Source organism: Lissotriton helveticus, chromosome 5_1 (assembly GCF_964261635.1).
Source record: "Lissotriton helveticus chromosome 5_1, aLisHel1.1, whole genome shotgun sequence".
Classification (NCBI taxonomy): domain Eukaryota; kingdom Metazoa; phylum Chordata; class Amphibia; order Caudata; family Salamandridae; genus Lissotriton; species Lissotriton helveticus.
This window is the reverse complement of record NC_136065.1, coordinates 1,430,996,467-1,431,019,222: the sequence shown is the minus strand read 5'-3', so window position 1 is coordinate 1,431,019,222 and position 22,756 is coordinate 1,430,996,467. Positions and strand designations below refer to the sequence as shown.

Genomic DNA, 22,756 nt, shown 5'->3' with positions numbered 1-22,756 from the left:
GCAATTTCCGTTTGGCCTCAGTGTCTTTAAATTTCCAAGTAAGGCATCCTCCACTGCCCTGGTGGTCTCAGAATACCCAGGCTCAAATCCAGCTGGACAAGGGAGTGATTGGAAAGGCAACGTTCATGAAAATCGCCCGAGTTGTTGGACTACATGGCAGCTCTTATAGAGATTAAGGACCTAGACGTCTGTAACCGTATCACATGGTTCAACCACGTCAGTGCATGGTTGAAGAAGATTGGCCTAGTACACTTTTGGAATACTCCACTTGCACTGACTCCAAGCTCAAGGAAGATTTTAAAACCATCCTTTTGGGGCTATATGAAGCAAAATGGACCGAACGATAGAGCAAATGGATCACGGACTAGCAAATTTCTCTTGTTCAAAGCCAGTCCAAGTTTCGAACACTTTTTAAATGAGGTAAATTCCCCCCCTGGCAAAAACACTTTACTTGAAATACAGATACGGTATATTAACCCTGAAATCAAGTGTGGCAAGATGGTCAAAGGATAGAAATGAATTATGTACCTTATGTTTGGGGGGAGCAAGGGAAGATATTGCACATGTTCTCTTTTGTTGCCCGGCCTATGTGACTGCAAGGAAAAGATGGAATAAACCTGTATGTATACATTTATGTGTGAGCTCGTACAGAGTGGCAGAAAGGATACTAAAAACAGATACCTGCCAAGTTATTGTCTTTGCTATAAGCAGATTTTTGTTAGCAGTGTACTTTATTAGGTTAAAGGCAGGCGAGAAGTTTTAGAACATGCTAAGATAATATAATTTAGACTCAGACACATGAAAAGAACTGGAAACAATGTTGTTTGTTTAGGTCTATTGCGTGGTTTGGGGTAATTTACTGTCTAAATTTCTACTGCCTAATTCTTTGTAAGTTGATAGATTTTACTTTTGATACGTGCCTTTTTAGGTTTCGCCTCGCGATCCGCTGTCCGTGAGCCCGTTCCTGCCCCCCTCCCGCTGTCCGTGTGCCCGTTCCTGCCCCCCCCCCCCCGCTGTCCGTGTGCGGACGCAGTATCTGCGGCGAACATGGCGGCTCTCGGAGCTGGCGGCTCTTCTGGCGCCTCGGAAGATGCGTTCCTAACTTATTATAATGAGGTTAGCCGGCTTGTTTGTGTCGGTGTGGGGAAGGAACTTGCAAAAGCGTAACTGTGAGCACCCGTCGGGATCGGGGTTGTGCGGGGAAGTGGGAGTGACGGGGATGATATGACCAATACTCACCCATCACCGTGGGGTCTGAGTCTGAGGACAGCTCTAGCTCAAACTCCAAATAGCAGGCGTACAACGGAGGCCACCCTTTAGCACACTCTAACGCGAGGATGGGTTCGGGGGGAGGGTGTGTGTACAGATGGCCCCTTAAACAAAATAGTTTTATTTACAGTAACAAAAACGCCTTCGTACTTTTTTGTATTAAAGTGTGTGCATTTCACAGTTCGCCGCCGCGGGCCCGGGAATTGTGTCCTTGCACTGCTGACGTCACCCCCCTGGGCCGCGCTAGGATTGGCCCTGCGTTTTAAGGATTCCCTGCTCGTCACGATGGGTGAGTCCGAGCTCCCGGTGGTTTGTCTAATTGTTCAATCGTATGCGTCAAAGTATTGTATGCTGTTGGTTCGAGGAGTGGAATTTGGGTCTTCCTGGGGGCATGGAAGACGGCGGGGGCACAAGTTAATGCTGCTCACCAAGGGTGTTCAGCTCTGAGACGTCATGCAGCTATGGTGTGATTGGTGGTGGTGTATCTTACAACAGAGGCCGCCCTTTAGCACACTCTAACGCGAGGATGGGTTCGGTGGGGAGGGGGTGTGTACAGATGGCCCCTTAAACAAAAATAGTTTTATTTACAGTAACAAAAACGCCTTCGTACTTTTTTTTGTATTAAAGTGTGTGCATTTCACAGTTCAAGTATGAAATGTGGGAGGATGTGGTATTACGACCAGAGCTGCCGGCTTTGGAATTGGGTTCGCGTTGGTGCAAGACCCTCTGATTCTGGCCACATAATTTAATCTCCCTGTGCCTAAAAAAAATGAATGTGTCCTTGTGTAATGTAACTATTGCTCATGTAAAGCGCCCCAATGCATTGGTGTCGAGTTCGCGCTAAAAAAAAACTAAAAAAGTGTGTCATAACTATTCAGTCCTTAGTGCAGATTCCTTTATAGGACGACGGACTTATTTTGCTGTTCTTAAATCTCATCTATGTATATTTTTTTTTATCGATGCGCGGCAGTACGTAAATGTTCTCATTTAATGTACCATTGTTCAAGTGTTAAAATCTTAAAGGTTCGCATCCTGCTGTACTAGACTGCCATCTGCTTTGTTGGAAGCACAGAGAAAAGAACCGCACTGAAGAGTAAAACACTTCAGACGAAAGGTGCACAGAGGTCTTTGGTGCCACTGCACACGGTGCATCATTCATAACTCTCTTTTAATTACGGGTTAATTATTTTAACCCTTTGATTATCATAACCCTCTCTACGTGAGCATCATTGAAAAGCATACCCCTTAATACAGTTACACTTGAGGTTTATAGGAATGCCATGTTCTTTAAGGATTGTCTACTTAAGCACTTAACCATTTGTTAGCATGTTAACTGTTGCACAAATAAATATTCCATATAGTGACTGCAGATACTAGCAGCAAGTGGTTAACGTTAAAACAAATGTCGGTCTTTACATTCCGCGTTTTCTAAAAGATTAATTGCAGACATATGTCTCGTGCAAAGCCCAGCTTCTGTATTTAACCCCATAAATTCCTCACCTTTGGGGTTAAGGTCCTCTGGGCTTGAGGGTGCTGAACAATAGACAGTAACACCCCCCCAACCCCCAAAGTCCCACCACACGTGGCCCCTCCTCCGGGCCACTTGCTGCTGCGGAATCCCCATTGGCCCTCATTTTCTCAGTATATGTACCATTTGATTACTATAAACGATCTATTGGGTGTTAGTTGTGTGAATACATGTTTCGTGTTGTCTTAGAAATGTTAGCAACCGTTTTCAATGTATCAAATGTATCTAAGTGCTCGTGAAATGTGTTGTTATCGTTCTACCTTTAATACAGTGCTTAGAAACAATACGTGTAAGGTATCGACCATTTGCGAGAGATTAAGCTATTGGCATTCTAAATGACAATGCCATTAATTTATCTGTTTTCAAAACCAACACATAAAGAAAAAAAATTGTCATTTACAATTCCAATAGCTCTAACTTTTACAAAGGCGAAACCGTTGCATTGTAAATGCTTGTTACGTATTTATTGTACTTTTAATGTTATGATGACACCCCCCTCCATAATTATTATCGTAAAATCATATTCACATGAAGTTGTATCACTATGGAAAATGTCTTTTATGAAATGTATTCTATGTATGTACCTTTTATGATGGTCGTATCGAAATAAAGATGAAATTGATTGATGGATTGAATATCGCAGGAGTTTTAGTTTGCGGAAAGCAAACTGGCTATGACAAAGTAGTTTACTGGCTATGACAAAGTAGTTTATCCATGACTCAGTGCCATGAGGGTAGCTCCGATTCCTTGTTCTATCACGTCTAACATATGCATAAATAGATATTAAATATAGACTGCCTGCAAGGCACTTGGCTTTATTCCTGAGAAAGGTGCACTCCCCAGCTGTAAAGTAATAGACCCTCACCTCTCGCCGCTTTCTCATAGTTATTGCATCACTGAGTGCGGCTTCAAAGGCAGTTAAAACTTTTGAAGTTCCCCATCTTTAGTAAACTTCCGATCTCAGTATAATTTATACTGTATCTAGAGTATATATGTGTACATTTACACAAATAAGTATGTATACAATACCTTATGTCTAATTAATTTCTCCACAACTAACAGTGGGAGGGCTTTTAGATGCTGGCTGCATGGACTTTGAATTGTATACGTTGTGCAATTTATCAATAAGCATATGTTTAAACTGGCTGTTATATCGGCTCTTGTGTAGCACAAGCAACCAACTCTAATCTCTCATGTGAAAATTAGTACAGAAGGAAAGATAGCTCAGAAGAGGAATGCTGACAACAGAGAAGTGTCACAGACTCAACTCAGCCGTTCACTCTCATGGGGATGATGAAAGGAGTGCAACTGAGCTAGATAATTATAATACCTGTTGCTTTCTGCCCTACCCATAGTTATTGTCATAGCTTTCAAGATGTCATGTTTTGAGGCCATGCCATATACCACTCACTTGAAATCATTTACAATTTCTTCCAGCTTTCGAATGAAAAATGTATACCTCTGCACGCTTAGATGTACATGCAGGTGTATCTCTCGAAACACTGAGCGCTTATTCCGCTGTTGCTGCTCCCTATTTTTTTTCCCTGCCCTCCTCCCGGTACCGTGGCTACGTTCACCCCTGCCCTCTTGCTGTCTGTAGGTCCTTTCACCCCCGCCGCCGTCCTGCTGTCTGTGGTTACTCTCACCCATTGCTTCTGTTGCTTGCCAGCTGCACCGCCGTTCGGATTTTAATGTTTTTAATTAGCATATTACACAGCAGCACTGGATGCTTTGCAACAGCAACAAACATGGCTTAAAGGGGGAAAAAGGGCAAAGCATCTATCACGCTGGCTACGTTATAGCTTTTTAGGTTGAGCCTAGCTGAAGCGCGCATGCGCTGCTCGATCTGCGAGGCACGCGGTAGTAGGTAGGGTATGCTCTGGAAGCCTCGTCCACTCTCTGCCCATATTTGTCATTGGCTTTGTGTCATTGTCCTTACAATGCCAATAGCTTAAACTTGCGTAAATGTGAGACCTATTGCATTGCAAATGCGTTTTATTTTTTTGCTTTCAGTCATGTTGCGCAGCATGTAAAAAAAATCTAATTTAAAAGCATGATTTCATATGTAATGCAGATTATTTGAGAATTAAAGTGTGGCCTTAAGACAGTGGAAGCGCATCCGAGATGTAAATGCAGTAAAATGGTTACTGATTAATTCATGTTTTGATGTATAGGTGTTGGTTACCATATTATAAGTTTTTACATTGGCAAGGAAAGATATGCGTTTCATGAGCACACAACGTTAAATGCGTAGATATCACATTTATTTTATGCTAAAAATTAACTATGGCTTGATTTGTCAGCTGAAATATTTGGATTGGAATATTTATATGGTATGTATATAGAGAGGTTTCTAAAATGTAGGCTACATTTATTATTATATGTATAAAAATGCTTCATCATTTCCTCATCCCTTATTTTCACTACAAAACTGACGAGTTACGCCACTACCTCAGGGCTGATAAAATCTGTATTTAAACCATTTGCTCGCTCTTGTTTGACTATACCTCTTGTGTAACTTGCGGATCCACATCTTTCTCTTTTCTTTTGTCGTCCTGAACCCTACCGGCAGGGGTGTGGAATTTATTAAACTATCTACTTGTCCATGGGGCAAGTTGCTTCATAAATCTACTTGTCCTTTAACAAAATCCACTTGTCCCTTTGGTGGCATGTGGTTCGGCGACAAATTATGGCAGCAATCTCATTATATAAGAGCTTATAAAGCCTCTGATTATGCCAGTGTTCATACCATAGTGGTTCTTGAATGCTGGCAATCCCTTTATGTTGCCACGTTTCTGCAGATCTACATACTGGGACTGAAGGTAGTGATAAGCAATGGTTCCAGGGTTGGAATGCCCTTTAAGTCTGTGCAAATCTACTAACTTGCATGTTTTAAGGGTTTTCAACAACTCTTCTCTAATCTTTTCCAATACTGAGAAATGTTGGAAATTTACTCCTGACAACGGCAGACGTAAACCTTCTTCCAGTGTTGGGAAAAAGGGGGTTGATGGGAAAATGACCTTGAAAACACTCGCGTTTTCGCATGAGCAAATCGACACATGCATATTTGGTCATGATAAACTGCAGTATACAAATATTTTCCAGGAGTACATATCTTGCCCTACTTCTATAAGTTCTTGTAAATTCACAAAAGCCATATAGCTGCACTTAATGCAAGGACATATACCAAGGGTGCACTTTGAGACTTTCTTTAATAATAGGGCCCCTAATTTGGTCTGGCGTTAACCACAACCTTTTGTGTATATTAAAATTCTCTCTCCCTCTCTCTGTATCGGCTGGCTTCACTGTGAGTGACCGCATTAAGCTCTTTCACACGGAGTATATTGGCACACAAAGTAGTTTTGTTCAGTGGTAATAACTAATGTCGCAGTGTGTGCTTTTTAGACCAAATTTTTGTTGTGCTTTTGCCAATGTTTGTTATAATGGTGAGGGCCCAGCAGCTTTCACATCAAGAAGGTTTTACAAAAACCATGCCAAAACAAGTCACGTATTGGCAAAATTAAAAAGCTGACACTAATTTCAGACCTACTGGCTTTGCCAATGCTTGTTTATTTTTATGTTTCTCATAATCTCATTGAAACTGGTTACACTGATTTTCCAATATGAATATTTTTGCGAAATACGAGCATGCATCATTCAACACATTTTACTAAATGATGCTGCAAAGAAGCAGTACCTGCAATTTCACAATAGTTTAGCAAAATGTATTTTTTTCCTTCTTTTATTTTTTTAGGAACATTTTATATTGAAAGCAAAGAGTCATTAATCTTGCTCTCAAGCTTCTGCAAATATTTGCATCTAATCAAAGAGCATTCTGGGAGCATTATGCATAGCCTCATATTGCTAAACTTTGAAACCGTGAGTGCACATTGTTATACTGTAACCACTGTCAGTAGTGCAGTCAGAACTTACATTTACTTAGAGCGCTCACCCTAATAATAACGACTTTCAATTAATGAACCATAAATACAATTTTGAACAGCATTAACATAGGCACACAAATAATAACCTGACTTCAGGCTGTGCCCTTCCCTGGGCCTTAATGTGCTACTGCAAACTGGCAGCCAAAGGGTTTGTGCTGCAGGGGGTTGGGCCTACTTGTCCCAAGGACAAAATGCACATTAAAACATGTTGCCCTTGACCCAAAACAATATGTCCAGGACGTCTGGCTATAGGAGTTCCACATCCCTGTACTACCGGCTTTACTCAGCGTGCATTAGTGGCAGATGCAGCGCAGTCACTGCTTCAGATAAAAGAAGCACCAGAAAGTAGGTAGTGTTACGTCCAAGCATCTTTGATAAAGGAAATCCGTAATTCAGAAAGGAAACCCAACAGAATATCCCTTCCGTGGCACAACATTGAGATAGCTATCCTCCTTTATTCCGTAAATCATGTGCACAATAAGATTGTTTTCACAACTTATGTCTTAGGCAATACGGCCAGCCATGTTTTAAAAGGATATTGCAGCAAAATGGCTGGTAAATGGGCCTCATGCTCCCAGGCCAGAGAGGAAGAATCCTAATTTTTCCATCCGTACAACTATGGTTGTAGCTTTTAACTGCAGAATGTCATTAAGGCTGATGTATTCTATGATGGACTGCCAAATGTTGTTTTGGACAGCTTAGTCTGCAACAGCACATTATTAAAATGCCATAGACCTGTACTCCACCCCCCTCCGAACCCCCCCCCTTTTTAGGTCTCGCCTACGCAGGGCGCATGTGATGCAGGAGGAGACCTTTAGTAATAGATTCAGTTTTTGGCCCAAAAACGTGCGCACGTTGCATCGCATGCATGTTTGGCGATTCTCTTGCAGGAGGGAACTTTGAAACCATCTGCTTGTAATTAACAGATGGTTCCTGCTCGCTCCCGCCAGGGAAAGCGGCGCAGGCCCCCTCCTCTCCCCCTGCTGCCTCCTCCTCTTTCAGCGCGAGGCGTGTGCTTGTTCTGCCTGGTTCCCCACTTCTTTTCTACCTGCCCCCCCCACCTCTCTCCTTTCGGCTCCCTACCGTAGTGCCTACTCCTCTATATTGGTGATTAGCCTATATCCACCTCTGTTGTTTCTTCCCTAGCTTCCGGCTCCATTAGCTATATACCTCCTGCCCCACATCCTCATCCTGCCTTCTTCCCCGACTTCGTTGCCTGTTTACCTTCCCTATGCTGGCTGCTTCCCTATACAGCTGCTTGCATCTCTTCTCCTTGTCTGCTGCTGTACCCCTGAGTTGTCTTCCCCCCTAGCTCTATGCTAGCTTACCTCCGTGCAGCCTGCGTTACCCCGGCTCTCAGCTGCCTGCTCCCCGTTCTTCCAGCTTCTATTGTTGCTCGGCTGCCTTCCTCCCCTGCTCTACCCTTCTCCTGCTCCTGGCTCGCAGAGGGGGATGGGATGACACTGGATGGGCTGGGCCAGCCAGGCGAAGCTCCACCCGCTGCTTTTCCCCTCCCAGACGCCCAGCTCCAGTGTCCCATCCCTTCGTGCATTGTGGAGAAAAGAGTGCCGCCCACCTTTCTCTTATTCTCGCCGCTCCTCTTCCTCCTACCGTGGAGCGCTCTGGGCTCCAGCTCCCGTCTCCCCACCTAAATTCCGGAGCTATGCGTCGGGATGTCGCCTCCTTGTTTATCGCAGGCCGTGAATTTTCGTGTTCTGCCACCTCACGCTGTGCCCTTTGTAGCCCAGTCACTGCGAATAATGAGAGGGAGTGAGTTCCAGTCAGTGCCCCCACTCCCAAGCTCACCTCTGTAATAGCTGTATGCGTTATGCCACCCATACAGTCGTCCCAGATATTTTTGCCATTACTCGCTGCATGCTGGGACGTAGTCCAAACTGGTTGATGGGTAACACATAACGAAGACAACTTGTGGCAAGCTGTGTATGTTATATAGTTAATGCTTTTACTTTTGGAGCAGGTTTAATGGATGGGGGAAAAAAATCACTGGAGCTCGAGTTAAGTACTAAATAGTTATTTAAGTTTCACTGCAACAATCCATAAGCGCAAAAACCTCATCCGCAACCGTTAACCACCCACAGGCTCAAGTTAGAACGTTCTAACGTGCGTGGAACCTCTAGGGAAATGAGAAGGGAAAGACAGATACTACTCATCTCCCTCCATCCAACAAACAAGCATTGGCATAGCCAATAGGTCTCGTCTTTGGGACCTTATAAGAGTTTAGTTATCCAGCACAGTATCCTTGGGCAACAACATCAAGTATTGCATGGCTAAACACTTATAAGGTCCCAAAGGCGAGACCTATTGGCTATGCCAATGGTTGTTTTGTTTGTTTTTGTTTTATAGGAATTACTCAGTAATACATAGGTTAGGGGCTCCTAGTCTGGTAGTGTTAGAGGCCCCTGATTAATATCCTACATACCTGGAGTAAGTTTTTATCTAGCAGTATGTAGTCTATGCAAGCATAACTAGCGTGCTGCTGAGTAATGTTAGATTTCGGCAACTTTGCTGACCATGTTCAGGTTCTGTCTTATTTTGATGGGTCCTGTCAGAGTTTATGCAGTCGGAATCAGGAGCTGCTCTTGACTTTGATTGGACTGTATATGGAGAGTATTGTTAACCCACCTGTCCAGTTTGTCCTTCAGAAGCACCTCCAATTTAAAGATGAAGCTTCAATTGATAACCTCACACCTGCAGCCTCCTTTTCCACTCACCTGGAGCACCACAGTGCAAGGGATTGTATTGGGTACATTTGAACTCTTGCTTTAGTAGGTGGGTTTCCCATCGGTGCCCCATGTCTTGTTTAGTAGAGATAACCCATAAAGAATCCCTTTTCATTCACTTGGGCTGTATAATCCCCCTGCTGTGATAGACAGGCTAACCATTACAAAGTACTTTCCAGCAGATATCGTCTCTAAGTGAGGGATATGTTCTTTTGTAGCTGCTGATGCATGGGTGTTTGTAGGTGGTCTCAACCCAATCCCGTTTCTTACGTTCTGTCACGTTGTTGTCATCTTTAACCACTTTGTCAGTCTTTGGGGACCCTCAGACATTGTGGCAGGTTCCGGCAGTAAGACTTCTTTGATACTGTTGTTACACTGGTTTCTGCTTGAGGCCATATTGAGACCAGAGGGTTTAGCTTTGATGCGCTCGAAACCCTTGCGTTGTCATATGGCTCAAGTGTGGCTGGCTCCTTCCACTACTTGTCCAAGTTATTAGGGTGCCCCCTCCCTCTGCTAAGGTGACATCCTTGTTTCTGACATCACCTTTGGGATCCTCTCCCTTGTTTTCCGTCCATTTTTTGTTTCTGTGAAGTTGCAATGTTTTTTTTTTCCGTTACTGCTTCTTTGTCCTCTTCTAGCAGACTATGGTGCATCTTCACAGTTCGAGACAACCAGCAGCGTGATAGAACTGTTGTCCTATCTAGCAGCTGATGGGAAAAGCGGGTCTTTGTGACCACAAGAAGACAAAACGGAGAAAGCAGTGTGCTATTGGCTCGAGTGTTTACATGATTTGCAAGAACATGCTGTCTGCTTTCTCAACCTCTTTCACTCCTAATCTAGCATGTGACACAACAGTGCTTAACGCCAACACTGTAAATAAAGCAGCAATTGTGACGGCGCTCAAGTTGTAAAATTCAATATTTGCTTGTGCGCATAACATTTAAAAAAGCATTGTACGCTACTGTTTCTGTATTCATAAACTGAATTATTTACTGTGTGCTGGTTCTAAATGAACACTTCTGGCTCATTGTGTAATTGAGAAAAAAAATTAATAATTCATTATTTTAGAACCTTTGTAGTCTCTAAAGTGCTACTTGTGGGAGTTGATTTCATCGTTGATGCTGGCCTGCTTTGCTCTTTGCCCACGTCGGATAACGGTAATATTAGAAGACTAGAGCATTTTGAAAAATGCACACCTTTCTGATCTGCTACCCAGGGCGACGTGCTCGAGTATTTCGGAGGCCAGGTGTTTGTCAATTCACCCTTTGGATCTACACAACTTACACAATGTTAATATTTGAGCATAGGTTTCTTTGGTTCCTTTCCATTGTGAGTCTGATTTTATAAAAAGCAGCACTTGTCACCTCACGACAACGTCTGATGATTTGCGCAAGTGCCGTACAAGTTCATAGGATTGCCAAGTGTTTGGCTGTTGCTTGGAGGTTATGATTGGGTCACGCAGCTGTTTGTGGACAGTATAGAGCTCTCCTAAAACAAGCATTGTGCAGTGCAAGGATTTATTTATTTTGAAAGTTTTATAGAGCGCGAACAAGACTCTTGCGGATATCAGAGCACTTAACAATAAGTAAGGTTAATTATACAAAAAATAAATGCAGGTAAATCACTTATGCATAACATCTTGCTCAAAGTAAAGCAGTAGGGTACAAAACAGGACTGTCCAGTTGAATCATGTCAAGGGCAGATATAATAACCTAGTCATCTAGTTGAGCCCTTGTCATAGTAAGGATTACTAGTGAGGGTTCGATTGTTCTCAGAATTTCTTTAGTCTATGCTCAGGTGAATTTTGCCATGAGAATCTATCTTACTTCCTTTTTGAAAGAATCAGTAGAAGAATTCAGTCTGGTTTCTGGGGGGCAGTGCATTCCATATCCTGGGCGCCATCCCTGAGAAGGTTTGTTTATATGTTTTCTTCTTGTTGAATCTTTGCGGTTTCAGTAGTAGGTTTTCCACACTTCTTGTAGATCTTATCCCACCAGAGACTGTCAGTTTCTGTGCCAATTAGCTGGGTGCATTGTGATGCATGGCCTTATGCGTCATGCATGCTATTTTCAAGTGAATTCTGGCTTCAAGGATTTTAAGTCTGGGTAGATGTGGGAACTTCTTTTCGAACCTGTGATGAGTCTCACTGCAGCATTTATTGAAGCTCTTAGGGGTGCGGTTGTGGCTTTTGGAAGGCCACACAGAGACACATCCATACTCCACACGAGGGATAACTAGAGCTTGTACTGCCAGCTTGAAGTCATTGACTGGCAGGAAGGGTTTCAACTTCCAGGTCCTCCATATATTGCACAGAACCAGAGTGCTTACCCATTCTTGCAGAGGTCTTGTTTAGTGCGACGACTGTCAGAGGCAGGGCCTGTGGAATCCATGGAAGGGGCAGGTACAGTGTTAAATCGCCCCCAATAAAAGTAAGTCCAAGTGGTACCACCAGGAGGAAGGTACAACGCAAAATTGCTACACCCTGAGAACCCCTGGTGAACCCCGCGTTGTGTACCCTGTCATAGCCCATCGTAGCTAGGAACGGACATTTTTGTGCCCAGGAGATGAGTCTCTAGCAATATCAGGACAAAATGGGCAACGTGCTGTGCATAGCACAACACTGTGGATTGTTTGATTTTTGTCTAGGAGACCATTGTTATTCCAGGACATGATAAAAATGGGTGGCCCGTGTAATATCAGGAGCAAGAAGTCACGAGGATCTATGTGCACCTGCAGGTTTCGAGTTTCGTAAAGGGATGTTGGAGTGCAGAGAACCTGTTGCCAATTATACAGTGCCAGGTTAATGTGACAACCTAAGGGTAAGAAAAATGAATAGGCATGCGAAACAAGAAAAGCAGCATTGTGCATTCATCTTAATAGTAAACTTCCAACCCCCCCAACTTCCCCCACACCCCGGCGCTCCACCCTCTGAGAAGCATCTGTCACCCCACAACAAATACCCCAGATCAAACTCACATGTCTTGATAGGTGTGGAGTGGTGGGCCCCTCCAGTAGGCAGGATCAGTGTAGCGCAGTGCCGTAGTCTGCACAGGTAATAATGAAACGGTCATAGAAGGTTAAGCAATGACTATTTGCCAGTGGACTGAGGCAGGTCAGTCATATCTTATTCAAATAGGCCAAGGGCTCTGACTCGGCTGCTCCTCCAGCTGGGCCGGTGCCCGGGAGTCCTCTTTGTTTGTTGGGGGTGAATCTAATCTGTGTGTAGTTGGAGGAGCCGAGGAAACTCGAGCTCAGGATGACCTATTTCTGTTATTTCATTGATTAGCTCGAGATCAGGTGTGGGGACTCCTATGGCTCAAGGGTCGGTTGCAGTTCATGGGCCTTGGTCTGTCTAATGGATGCGGGCAAAGAGGGAGGCAGCTGTTTTAATCCCTGAACCAGTCACGCACATGGACGCACGGGCACACATGCACGCGCACATGAAGGCAAGCAGACAGACTCTCCGACAGACGCACACGCAGACGCTAAAACTTTAACAGCACTTATTTTTTATTTTTTTTTGCTTGTTCCAATAGTATTGGAGCACTTGCTTGGTCCTCTATCTTGCCATAGTGCGAACACCAGTATGGTATTGAAGCGCTTTAAGGGCTCACCAGTTTCAATACACAGTGACCCATTAATTGTCATAGGGTGGGGGAAGCGTAAGTGATTTGCCCAGAATCACAAATTGTTCAGCCGACCCTGAGATTCGAACCTGTTTCCCCAGTTCTCCTGTCTGCAGCCCTGGCTGTTACACCACATCTTTGCATCACTTCAAAGCTTAACTGTTTCTCACTGTCAGTTCAACATTTGTTCAGCAAGACCCCATCAATATCTGAAAGTGTATTGGCAAAGCCAATAGTTCTCGTTAATGCCCGAGTAATGGCCTTGTCAATGTGAATGTCTTTTAGCCATGTTGTCTAGCAGCACATCTGCTGTCTAGCATGCCTGAAAGTCACTGAAAAAAGCGCTATGATGCGGCCAGCGCAGGCCACATCATATGTTTTTTTTTGTACTAGGAGAGGCAGGACAATAAACTCAACATGGGGACGAAGAGACTCTGAGACTTCTCAACATCATGTGATTCTGGGCTTTCATTAACTTTCAGCCATCCTGCTAGACAACATGGTTAAAATACATTCACATTGACAAGGCCATTAACGCAGGCATTGCTGACACGTATTGTCTTTGTCAATGCTTGTTTTAGGTTGCTGTATTCAACTTAAAGGTTTATACCTTGTACTCTTACTGACCATGCCCAATAGCAAACACCACATTGTTTTGCATTCAATCTTTGTAAACCCTTCAATGCACAGGCTTCCTAATTTCTTTTTTTAAATGACTTTTATTTACTAAAAGTTGCAAGCAGAGATCCCTTGGGGCAGAGATGTCTATCCCAATATGGAATTTCCACCACCCTCAGCCACCTTCTGTTAGGTTTTGCAACCACTTTCCATTGCGCTTGCAGCCTACCACTTTGTTCCATATAATTGCAAGTACATTCAGACCTCATGATTTCTGGACTGGTTTTGACAGAAGACTCACTTTAATTAAATAAATTGCAGTCTGTGATATTGTATTCTCCTGGCTAAAGGCATGATGTTCATCATCACTATTCGGGGTGTGAGAGGTTAGAGATAGTTAGAAGTGTCACTGGTATATTCTCCTAAATACCGTATCCATTATATAGCTACCATGACACACACACAAGATGTGCTAGGTCCTCTTGTGTTAAGAGAGGGAGTCAAGCAGAAGAGTCTATTATTACACTTGATTCTCCCCACTGGGCGTGTTCCCTAAATAAGGAATGAAACCCTCACTCACCGAAATTACATGCTTCATCAGGCCCCTCTTCGCTGTGGTTCCACAAAGGTAACCACAGCAGGCTTTCACTGAAACTCATAGGGTTTAAGATTTTGTATACATTCCTACTGCTAAGCTGAATGGGAACTATTGCATTAGAAAAATTTGAGACAGATGGTGTATGGTGCAGCTACTTTATTCATTAACCTTCTTGCCTTGTGAATTAATCGGTGTTTTGAAGAGCTTGTATGATGCAAATCCCTAGACTATAATCAACATTTTCTCTCTCTCCCTTGGCCTACCCTGTAATGACTATCTACATCCTGGACGTTTGCCAGGACTGGTCCCACCCTCTTCCTGTCCTAATCCAACACAGTGAGAAGTGGTGGTTGTGGTTTTTGTATGAATGAAGTAGGGCAGTAGGAGGGTTAAATAAACAACTGCACCTGAAGTGAACTGGTGCAGCGCACAGTTCTTTGACTGGCTTCTCATTTCATTCTTATTTTGTAGGCTGTATGATATGCTATTGTTAATAGAAAATTGGAATGTAAATCTTCAAAGATCACTATTTTCAAATGATTGTTAGTAAAGGTTTTAAGAAATAAAAAAACGATTATTACTGTCATGCAGTTGAACCATTTGTACCGTTTCTCTTGTTTCGTCTGTGTTAACTTTACTTTTCTTGTATTCTAGGGACTTAAGTCACAATCGATTCACTGCATCAAATTCCAGTCTCACTTTGGATCTTAACACACTCGAAGAAGTGTAAGTTGTGCCTCGGCTCCATTCTCTTCTACAGTTTAATTCATTGCATTTGTAAAAACATTTTTTGCAAGGGCAGGTTGATGCAAGAGAGCTTTGCAGGTACAGATACAACATCAAATTTAAGACCTGAAGCCATTGCTAGCAAAAATGCTATCACCTCACTGTTTGCATACATTTAACTTCATGAATGGTATGCTGGATATTGTAGGAACCTACTGGTAATGTTTATCTTACACACCAGGAATGTCCTGAGAATACATCCCTTTGCTTACTTTGTTTCTTCCACCTAGGTGATTGATTCTATTTTGAGATTAATGTTGATAACCATATTCTAAACTATCAAATGTTAAGTTAAATTTAAAGTCTAGTTGCGTATTTTGGTATCCATAGCAATACTATGTACAAATCAACCATTTGTGCTTTGATAAATTAACTATAATTGCGAGAATCCGTTTTATAATTATTATTTTTGTAAACCTTCATTTTAATGAAAGTATAAATTGTGTTTAAGATTTATGCCAGAAAACCATTTTGGAGAAATGATTGCAGGTTGTACTATCTCTCATTAGTCAAAGCTGTCTCTCCATCGTAACACGCAAAGGTGAGGGAGACTGCAGAGCTTTTGTTTCGCAACAGAGAACGCTTGATCTGCTCTGTTGGATTTCTGAAAGAACGCCAGAATACGTTTCCTGAATTAACCAACACCAGTACCGAATAACCACTATTTAAAGTTCTTCTGTGTTTTCCTTGAACATTAAAATCATTTTAGGTGAGAGCAGTAAAGGTTTCCCTAAAGTGTGGAAGGCTTCGGAAAAGTCTTGGAGAAGCCCAAAGTTTGAGCTTGATAAGATAAGGCTTAGTCATTTCTATTAAAAGTGAGATCTTGTATGAAGTTATACTTACCCATTATGCTGTTTGTGATGTTTTTTTTTTTTTTAACACATCGCATGTCCAGCTGGCTTTACTATCACCATTTTGTCTTTAAAACTCCAGAAGGACTTGAAATAGTGATGGGTGGTCTTTTCTTTGCACTGAAAGCCTCAAAAACAAGTAATTTTTTTTTTTTTTATAACTTTTATTTGCATCAAAAGTACACAAAAACAAAAAGACCAAGTCAAAAATATGCAAAAATCACATTTAGGCATTACATTAATCACAGACAAAGATACGGTCATGTAAAGAGAAAAGAATAAGAAGAAAAAGAGAAAAAAAGATGCCAGTAGTTAAGACATAAATGTTCCCCAGATTTTGTCCGTTTTTTGTTTAGCCCGAAGGCCCTTTGAGTTGGCAAGAGTGGTCTCCATAGCATACATTTCTTTAACAAAGTTCCACCATTCCATAACAGTTGGCGTATTTTTCTGAATCCAAGCTCTGGCAATTATAAGTCTTGCACACGAAATTAAAATGTTCAACAAATCATTAAATGCATTTTGACCCACACATGTACCAATCTGTACATCAGTTGAAGAAAGAGAAATTGATTGATTAAGTCTATCCGAGACCACCTTAAGTATACCATTCCAATAATCTTTAAGCATAGGACAAAATAAAAACATATGACTGATATCAGCCCCGTTTAGATCGCATTTAGGGCATTTTGTACGTTCGCTAAAATTATTGTTCCTTGCCCATTTAAGAATTCTCTCTGGGGTATGATACAGTTGACATATAGTTTTAAACATTTGCAATTTAAGACTAGAAGAGTGAACTGACATATCTAAGCTCTTAAAAGATAAGGTAATTAAATCGGGTGGTACATTTGCGGTTAACCTTGTATTCCATTTCTCGGTTAGTTTTATAATATCGCTAGTATTAAAGTCCGAGAGTAGTTTATATCCTATACTAATCAAAGCTTGGTCTGATTCTCTGTACATACAATTCCAAAAGTCCGAATCTATAACCAGATTAAGTTCTAATTTTTTCACTAAATAATCCTTAATTTGATAGTATTTAAACCTAGCCAGTTCAGATAAATTATAGCATTGCTTTAGTTTTTCAAATGTCATAAATCCTTGATGATCATACAGGTCTCCCAGTAGTCTAATACCAGATTCTAAATATATTCTGCATATTGACTCATGAAAAATTGAAGGAAATCCTGGATTACCCCAAAGAGGTGTTTTATAATGAAGATGAGAGACATTACATTTCATCATGATGGAGCGGCATATATTAACAGTATCTCGTATAGTCTTGAATTTAACCCTTTTGAAGTAATTAGGGTCATTTAATCTGTAAATAAACATATTGACATCTTGACCTAACAGAAATTTATGAAAATACAAACATTTATCCAAAATTGTTAAACTACGAAAACGGATTAAAAAAGCCGACCAGTAATAGAGTTTGAAGTCTGGAAGAGCCAAGCCTCCTTGACTAAAAGGAAATTTAAGTGAAGAGATTGCCCGTCGAGCTTTTTTATATCCCCATATAAAGCTACTAATGATCCCTTCTAATCTGACAAAATAAGAGTTATTAACACGTAAAGGAATTGCACCACCTCTACCCCCAGCACCCCAGTAAATGCCCACTTGCTGTCAACACCCCACACTCCTCAAGGACAGACACCCCCAGCACCCCAGTAAATGGCCCACTTGCTGTCAACGCCCCACATTCCCCAAGGACAGACACAAATGTCGCCACCTCTTATACCAACCGCCCCTCTAACATGATCCCTTTTACCCCCACTCACATCCCCCCTATCCCTCTCCTCCCTGACATAACAACCCCCACCCGCAACACGCCACCTGAACACACCACCGCTCGGAGTTTATCCACCCCCCCTCCCGTCCCCCCCACGACAGACGCCTCCCCCTCCCCCAGCTCCCTCCCCACTCTCACCCACGACACTCTCACACCTGACAGAACAACTCTCACCCACAACACGCCACCATCTGATAACATCACCACTCGAAGTCTATCCACCCCCCCCCTCCCATACCCCCCACGGCGGACACCTTTCCCCCCCCAGCCCCCTCCCCACTCCCACCCACGACACTCACACCCTCCCAACAACACACACAGAACATACCACCTCCCCTACCTTAGCATCCCCCTCTCTCCCACCTCCTATTCTCAGCCCTCACTACCCTCCGGTCTCCCCCACTGTCTTCAGCCTTCACTCACTCTTCCACTCACCGGCACCGTCTCCCACTGACGGCACTACCTATGCCTCCCACCCACCGCCTTCACCGCCTACTTCACCCACACCCCCCGCCCACAAAGACGCCCACTCTTTGATTGCCATCCCACCCATTTGCACCGCAGAACATTCCAACAACGCCAGTATATCCCCCCCTTCGATTCCCTGCCCGCTTTCCAGCTCACTACACAACCACTCACCAATGGCTCTCACCACCTACGCCATCCCCAATGCACCCCCTGACCTGACTTTACCCACCCTCCAACAAGTCAAAGAGGATATTCTACAAATCAAAAAAGATGTCCGCGCAATCAAAGACCTTCTCTCATCACAGCCCAGTCCACCTCCCTTCATCCCTCTACCCTACAAAGGACGCACCCGCCCTACATACCCTCGCCTCCAACGACATCCGCGCTGGCCGACTATCCCCGTTCGCAACAACTCCCACCGCCCCCGCCGTGTCCTCAACTCACTGTCTGACCGCGACCTATGCTCACTCCTACGCTCTTATGGCTCAGGTCCGGTAAAACACATACCCAGCACACACATCCCATACCCACAATTCTTACAAACCCTCTGAGGCTCCCAACACTCAACAACAGAGGTTCCGTTCCTAACAACCTCAGAAAAGTTCACCTCACTCTAGAAAGCTCGACCACCCTTCTCTCTCCCAAACTCAAATGCATCCTACTCAACTGCAGATCGGCCCAGAGACACTCCTCCGACATCGCTGATCTCGTCTCAGCTAGGGATCTGGACCTAGCCATTCTAACAGAAACTTGGCTCACTGAAGCCTCTACCCCGATTATGGACATACTAGTCCCCCCCAACTATCACATCATTAGGTTAGACAGGTCTTCAGACAAGACGGGCGGGGGAATTGCATGCATTTTTAGAAGCAACCTCACCGTTACTAAAGTCACCTCCCCCTCCCTCTCCTCCTGTGAACTCCTCTGCCTCGACATCACCAGCGAGGGCAAACAAGTTTGTGCTCTACATCTCATCTATCACCCGCCTGGTGACAATCTCATATTCATCCAACAACTCATGGACATGATCACTTCTAATGCCGGTCGGCAGACCACACAAGTCTACCTGGGTGACTTCAATCTCCACTGGAACGATCAGAAAGACACAGTGGTGAATAGTCTCAAAACTTTCCTTAATGCGCTTGACCTCACCCAAATATGCGATAAACCAACACACGACAAAGGCTCGATACTTGATCTCATCATTGCCAAAGAGAATTCTACACAACTGGAGACGATTCTTCCCTGCGACTGGTCAGACCACCACATTATCACCTTCTTTATCAATGAAAAAGTCAAACCTAACCCGGCTCAACCAATCAAATCCAAAACATGGAAAAGGGACATGAAGAATCTCAACCCCTCTACTCTGCCTCCCCACATCGGCAATCTCCTCCTTCCCCCTTCAGGTGCCTCGGATGTTCAATCACTGACTGACCACTACCTTGAATCTATGAATACATTAGTCAATGAAGTCGCCCCACTGCAACTGAAGAGAGTCTCCACCAAAACTTCTAACCCCTGGTATGACGACAGACTCCATGACGACAGGCGTTCGATGCGAATGGCAGAGCGCACCTGGAGAGCGGACCCCTCAGCACTGCACCTCAAAAGGCTTAAAAACAAGAGAAATGCCTACTTCAGGAAAATAAAGCGCACAAAGTTGGACTTCTTCAGCCGCCAATTGGACCAAGCAAAAAACAGGCCAAGAAAACTGTTCGAACTAATCAAGACCCAAACAAAGGCACAACCCTTACAATCAAATAGCACAACAAGCGACACCCCACACTGTGAAGACTTCTCTGCTTTCTTTAAGCTAAAGACTGACAACATAAGAAATGACCTCATCATGGATGTAAGCCGATTCCCCAACCACACAAGAATGGCTAACACTCAACCTAAAAACATGGCATCCTGGCTGTACTTCGATACCTACTCGGAAGAAACAATACACAAACTGCTCTGCACCTTGAAGCCCTCTAATCACCTCACAGACCCTCTACCTGCTAATGCTGTAAAAGACTTCATCCCCTTGCTCCTCCCTCTCTGGACCAAAATCATCAACTGCTCCCTGCAACAAGGCCTCATTCCAGACCCCCTCAAGGTGGGGCAAGTCACGCCTATACTCAAGAAACCTACAGCTGATCCGTCTGACCTAAACAATTACCGGCCCATCACCAATATCCCCACCCTGGCCAAACTGCTGGAGAAATGTGTCCAACTCCAACTAACAAGACACATTGACCAATTTGACCTCCTCAACTCTCATCAATCAGGCTTCCGAGCGAAACATAGCACGGAAACAGCTATGACACACATAATTGATGACGCCCTCCAAATTCTTGATCGCAATGAGTCCTGCCTCCTCATCCTTCTTGACCTCTCGTCAGCATTTGACACGGTCAAACATGAGAACTTGCTGGAGCTGCTAAGCACTAGAATGGGTCTATCGGGAACGGTTCTCAAATGGTTTTCGTCCTTCCTTCACAACCGGTCTCAGAAGTTCAAGATCGACAATGTGCTATCTTCACCTGTGCCTGCAGATCTAGGTGTTCCACAAGGATCCTCCCTCTCCCCCACATTGTTCAACCTCGTCATGGAACCGCTCGCCACCTTGCTCCAAGCTTCTAATGTCCAATTCCATATGTACGCCGACTACACACAACTGTACCTAAAGCTTCAATCTCCGGAAGATATCAAACATCTGAATTCCACGCTTATTAACACTCAATCTTGGCTAGCCGATAATCACCTCAAACTAAATGCTCTGAAAACTGAGTTCCTTCTCATCTCACCCCCGGCGAAAATTTCCACCACCCAAACATGGCTCAACAACCTAACAGCACTCAATGTCCAACCCACCATCGTGGACTCAGCGAAATCCCTAGGCATCACACTGGACGCCAAGCTCAACATGCAGCAGCACGTCAGCAAAGCCACAAAAGCAGCTAATTTCCAAATCAACACACTGAGGAAAATTAAACCCTTCCTCCCTACTGAAGACTTCCAAACTGCTGTACAAGCGTTAGTCATCCCTCGAATAGACTACGGAATTGTGACCCTCAGCGGACTCCCGCTATCCACAACAGCACCCTTAAGAGCCTCCCTGAACGCTGCCGCAAGACTCATTACTGGCTCAAGAAAACATTCGCATATTTCCCCAGACTTAAAGTCCCTAAAATGGCTGCCTTTTGAAGCCAGAATACAACTAAAAATTGCAGTTATGACACACGTGGCCGTGCACCACAATGCACCCAACTACCTCGCTCAAAAGTTGTCCATATCAGGAGGTTCGAGATCCAATAGAAGCTCAAAAAATCTACTCCTGAAACCCCGTAGATTCAGGAAAGAGAAAACTTACAAGCGCTCCTTCTCAGGAATGGCACCCAGGATCTGGAATGCGCTCCCGCCTGAAACCAGGCGTATCTCCTCCGCTGCACTCTTCAAGAAAGAGGTGAAAACCATCCTTCTGGCCAAGATCTCCTGAACCTTATAGGTGCCGGATCAGAGACTCTGCATTGCCTTGTATCAATGCTCACCTTGTCCTTTGGCACTATACCTCTACTTGATGGAGACACTACTACGCTACTTTCTTGCTACCGACCAATATATGAGACACATTGGGTCACTGATTCACCCTCCCGATGCCCCCACTCAGTGCGCTCTCTATACTAAAACACTGGTATAAGCCTTCCACACACCCAAGGTGTACCTGAACACCTCTGTAATGGGATCAATGACTTGTACCGTTTATATTACCTGTTTACCTGACTGTATATTGATATGTTTTATGTATTTTATTATTATCCTTTCATGTTAATGACTACTACATTGCTCCCATTACCTCTGTTCATTCCTACTGCCCCTACCCTGTCATTGTGAAGCGCTCTGATATCTGTAAGGATCTTGTTCGCGCTATATAAAACTTTGAATAAATAAATAAATAAATATAAATATTTAGGCAGAATTTTCATTTTAATTAGATTTATACGTCCAATGATATTAAGGGGAAGTTTGTGCCATTTCTTAAATTGCATTGCAGTCTCTTTTAATAATATTTCATAATTTAAAGCCACAACAGTATCAATATCTGAGGAGACTTTAACACCAAGATATGTTGCGACCCCACAAATACCTGAAACAGAGGCAGGAAGATGATGATTCGCAACAATTTGAGTTTTAGTGGTATTAAGTTTGTAACCAGAGACTGATCCGTATATACCTGCTTCGATTAAGATGCCTTTCATAGCTTGTGGTATATCCGAGGAAAACACTGCTACGTCATCTGCATATACCGTGATATCCAATTTATTTAAACCATTGAAGAATGGGTTGATTAAAGTCTGACGTTGGAGTGCAATTAAAAAAGGTTCCATACCCAAAGCAAAAAGCAGGGGTGATAAAGGACACCCCGGTCTTGTCCCCCTCTTAATTGGAAACATAGGAGAGTATTTCCCCATGTAAGATATTTTACCCATTGGATTATCATAGAGTGATTGAATCCATCTCAGAAATTGACCATTGATGCCAAATGC

At 43.5% G+C, this 22,756-nt stretch overlaps 1 protein-coding gene across 1 annotated transcript in view; it reads left to right on the top strand.

Annotated features, from left to right (window-relative positions):
• LRIG2 (leucine rich repeats and immunoglobulin like domains 2) overlaps positions 1-22,756 on the top strand; it is a 412,722-nt gene that overhangs the window by 49,255 nt on the left and 340,711 nt on the right. The window contains exon 2 of the mRNA XM_078644436.1: positions 14,979-15,050. Coding sequence (XP_078500562.1) covers positions 14,979-15,050 — 72 coding nt within the window. The remainder of the gene's footprint in view (positions 1-14,978; positions 15,051-22,756) is intronic.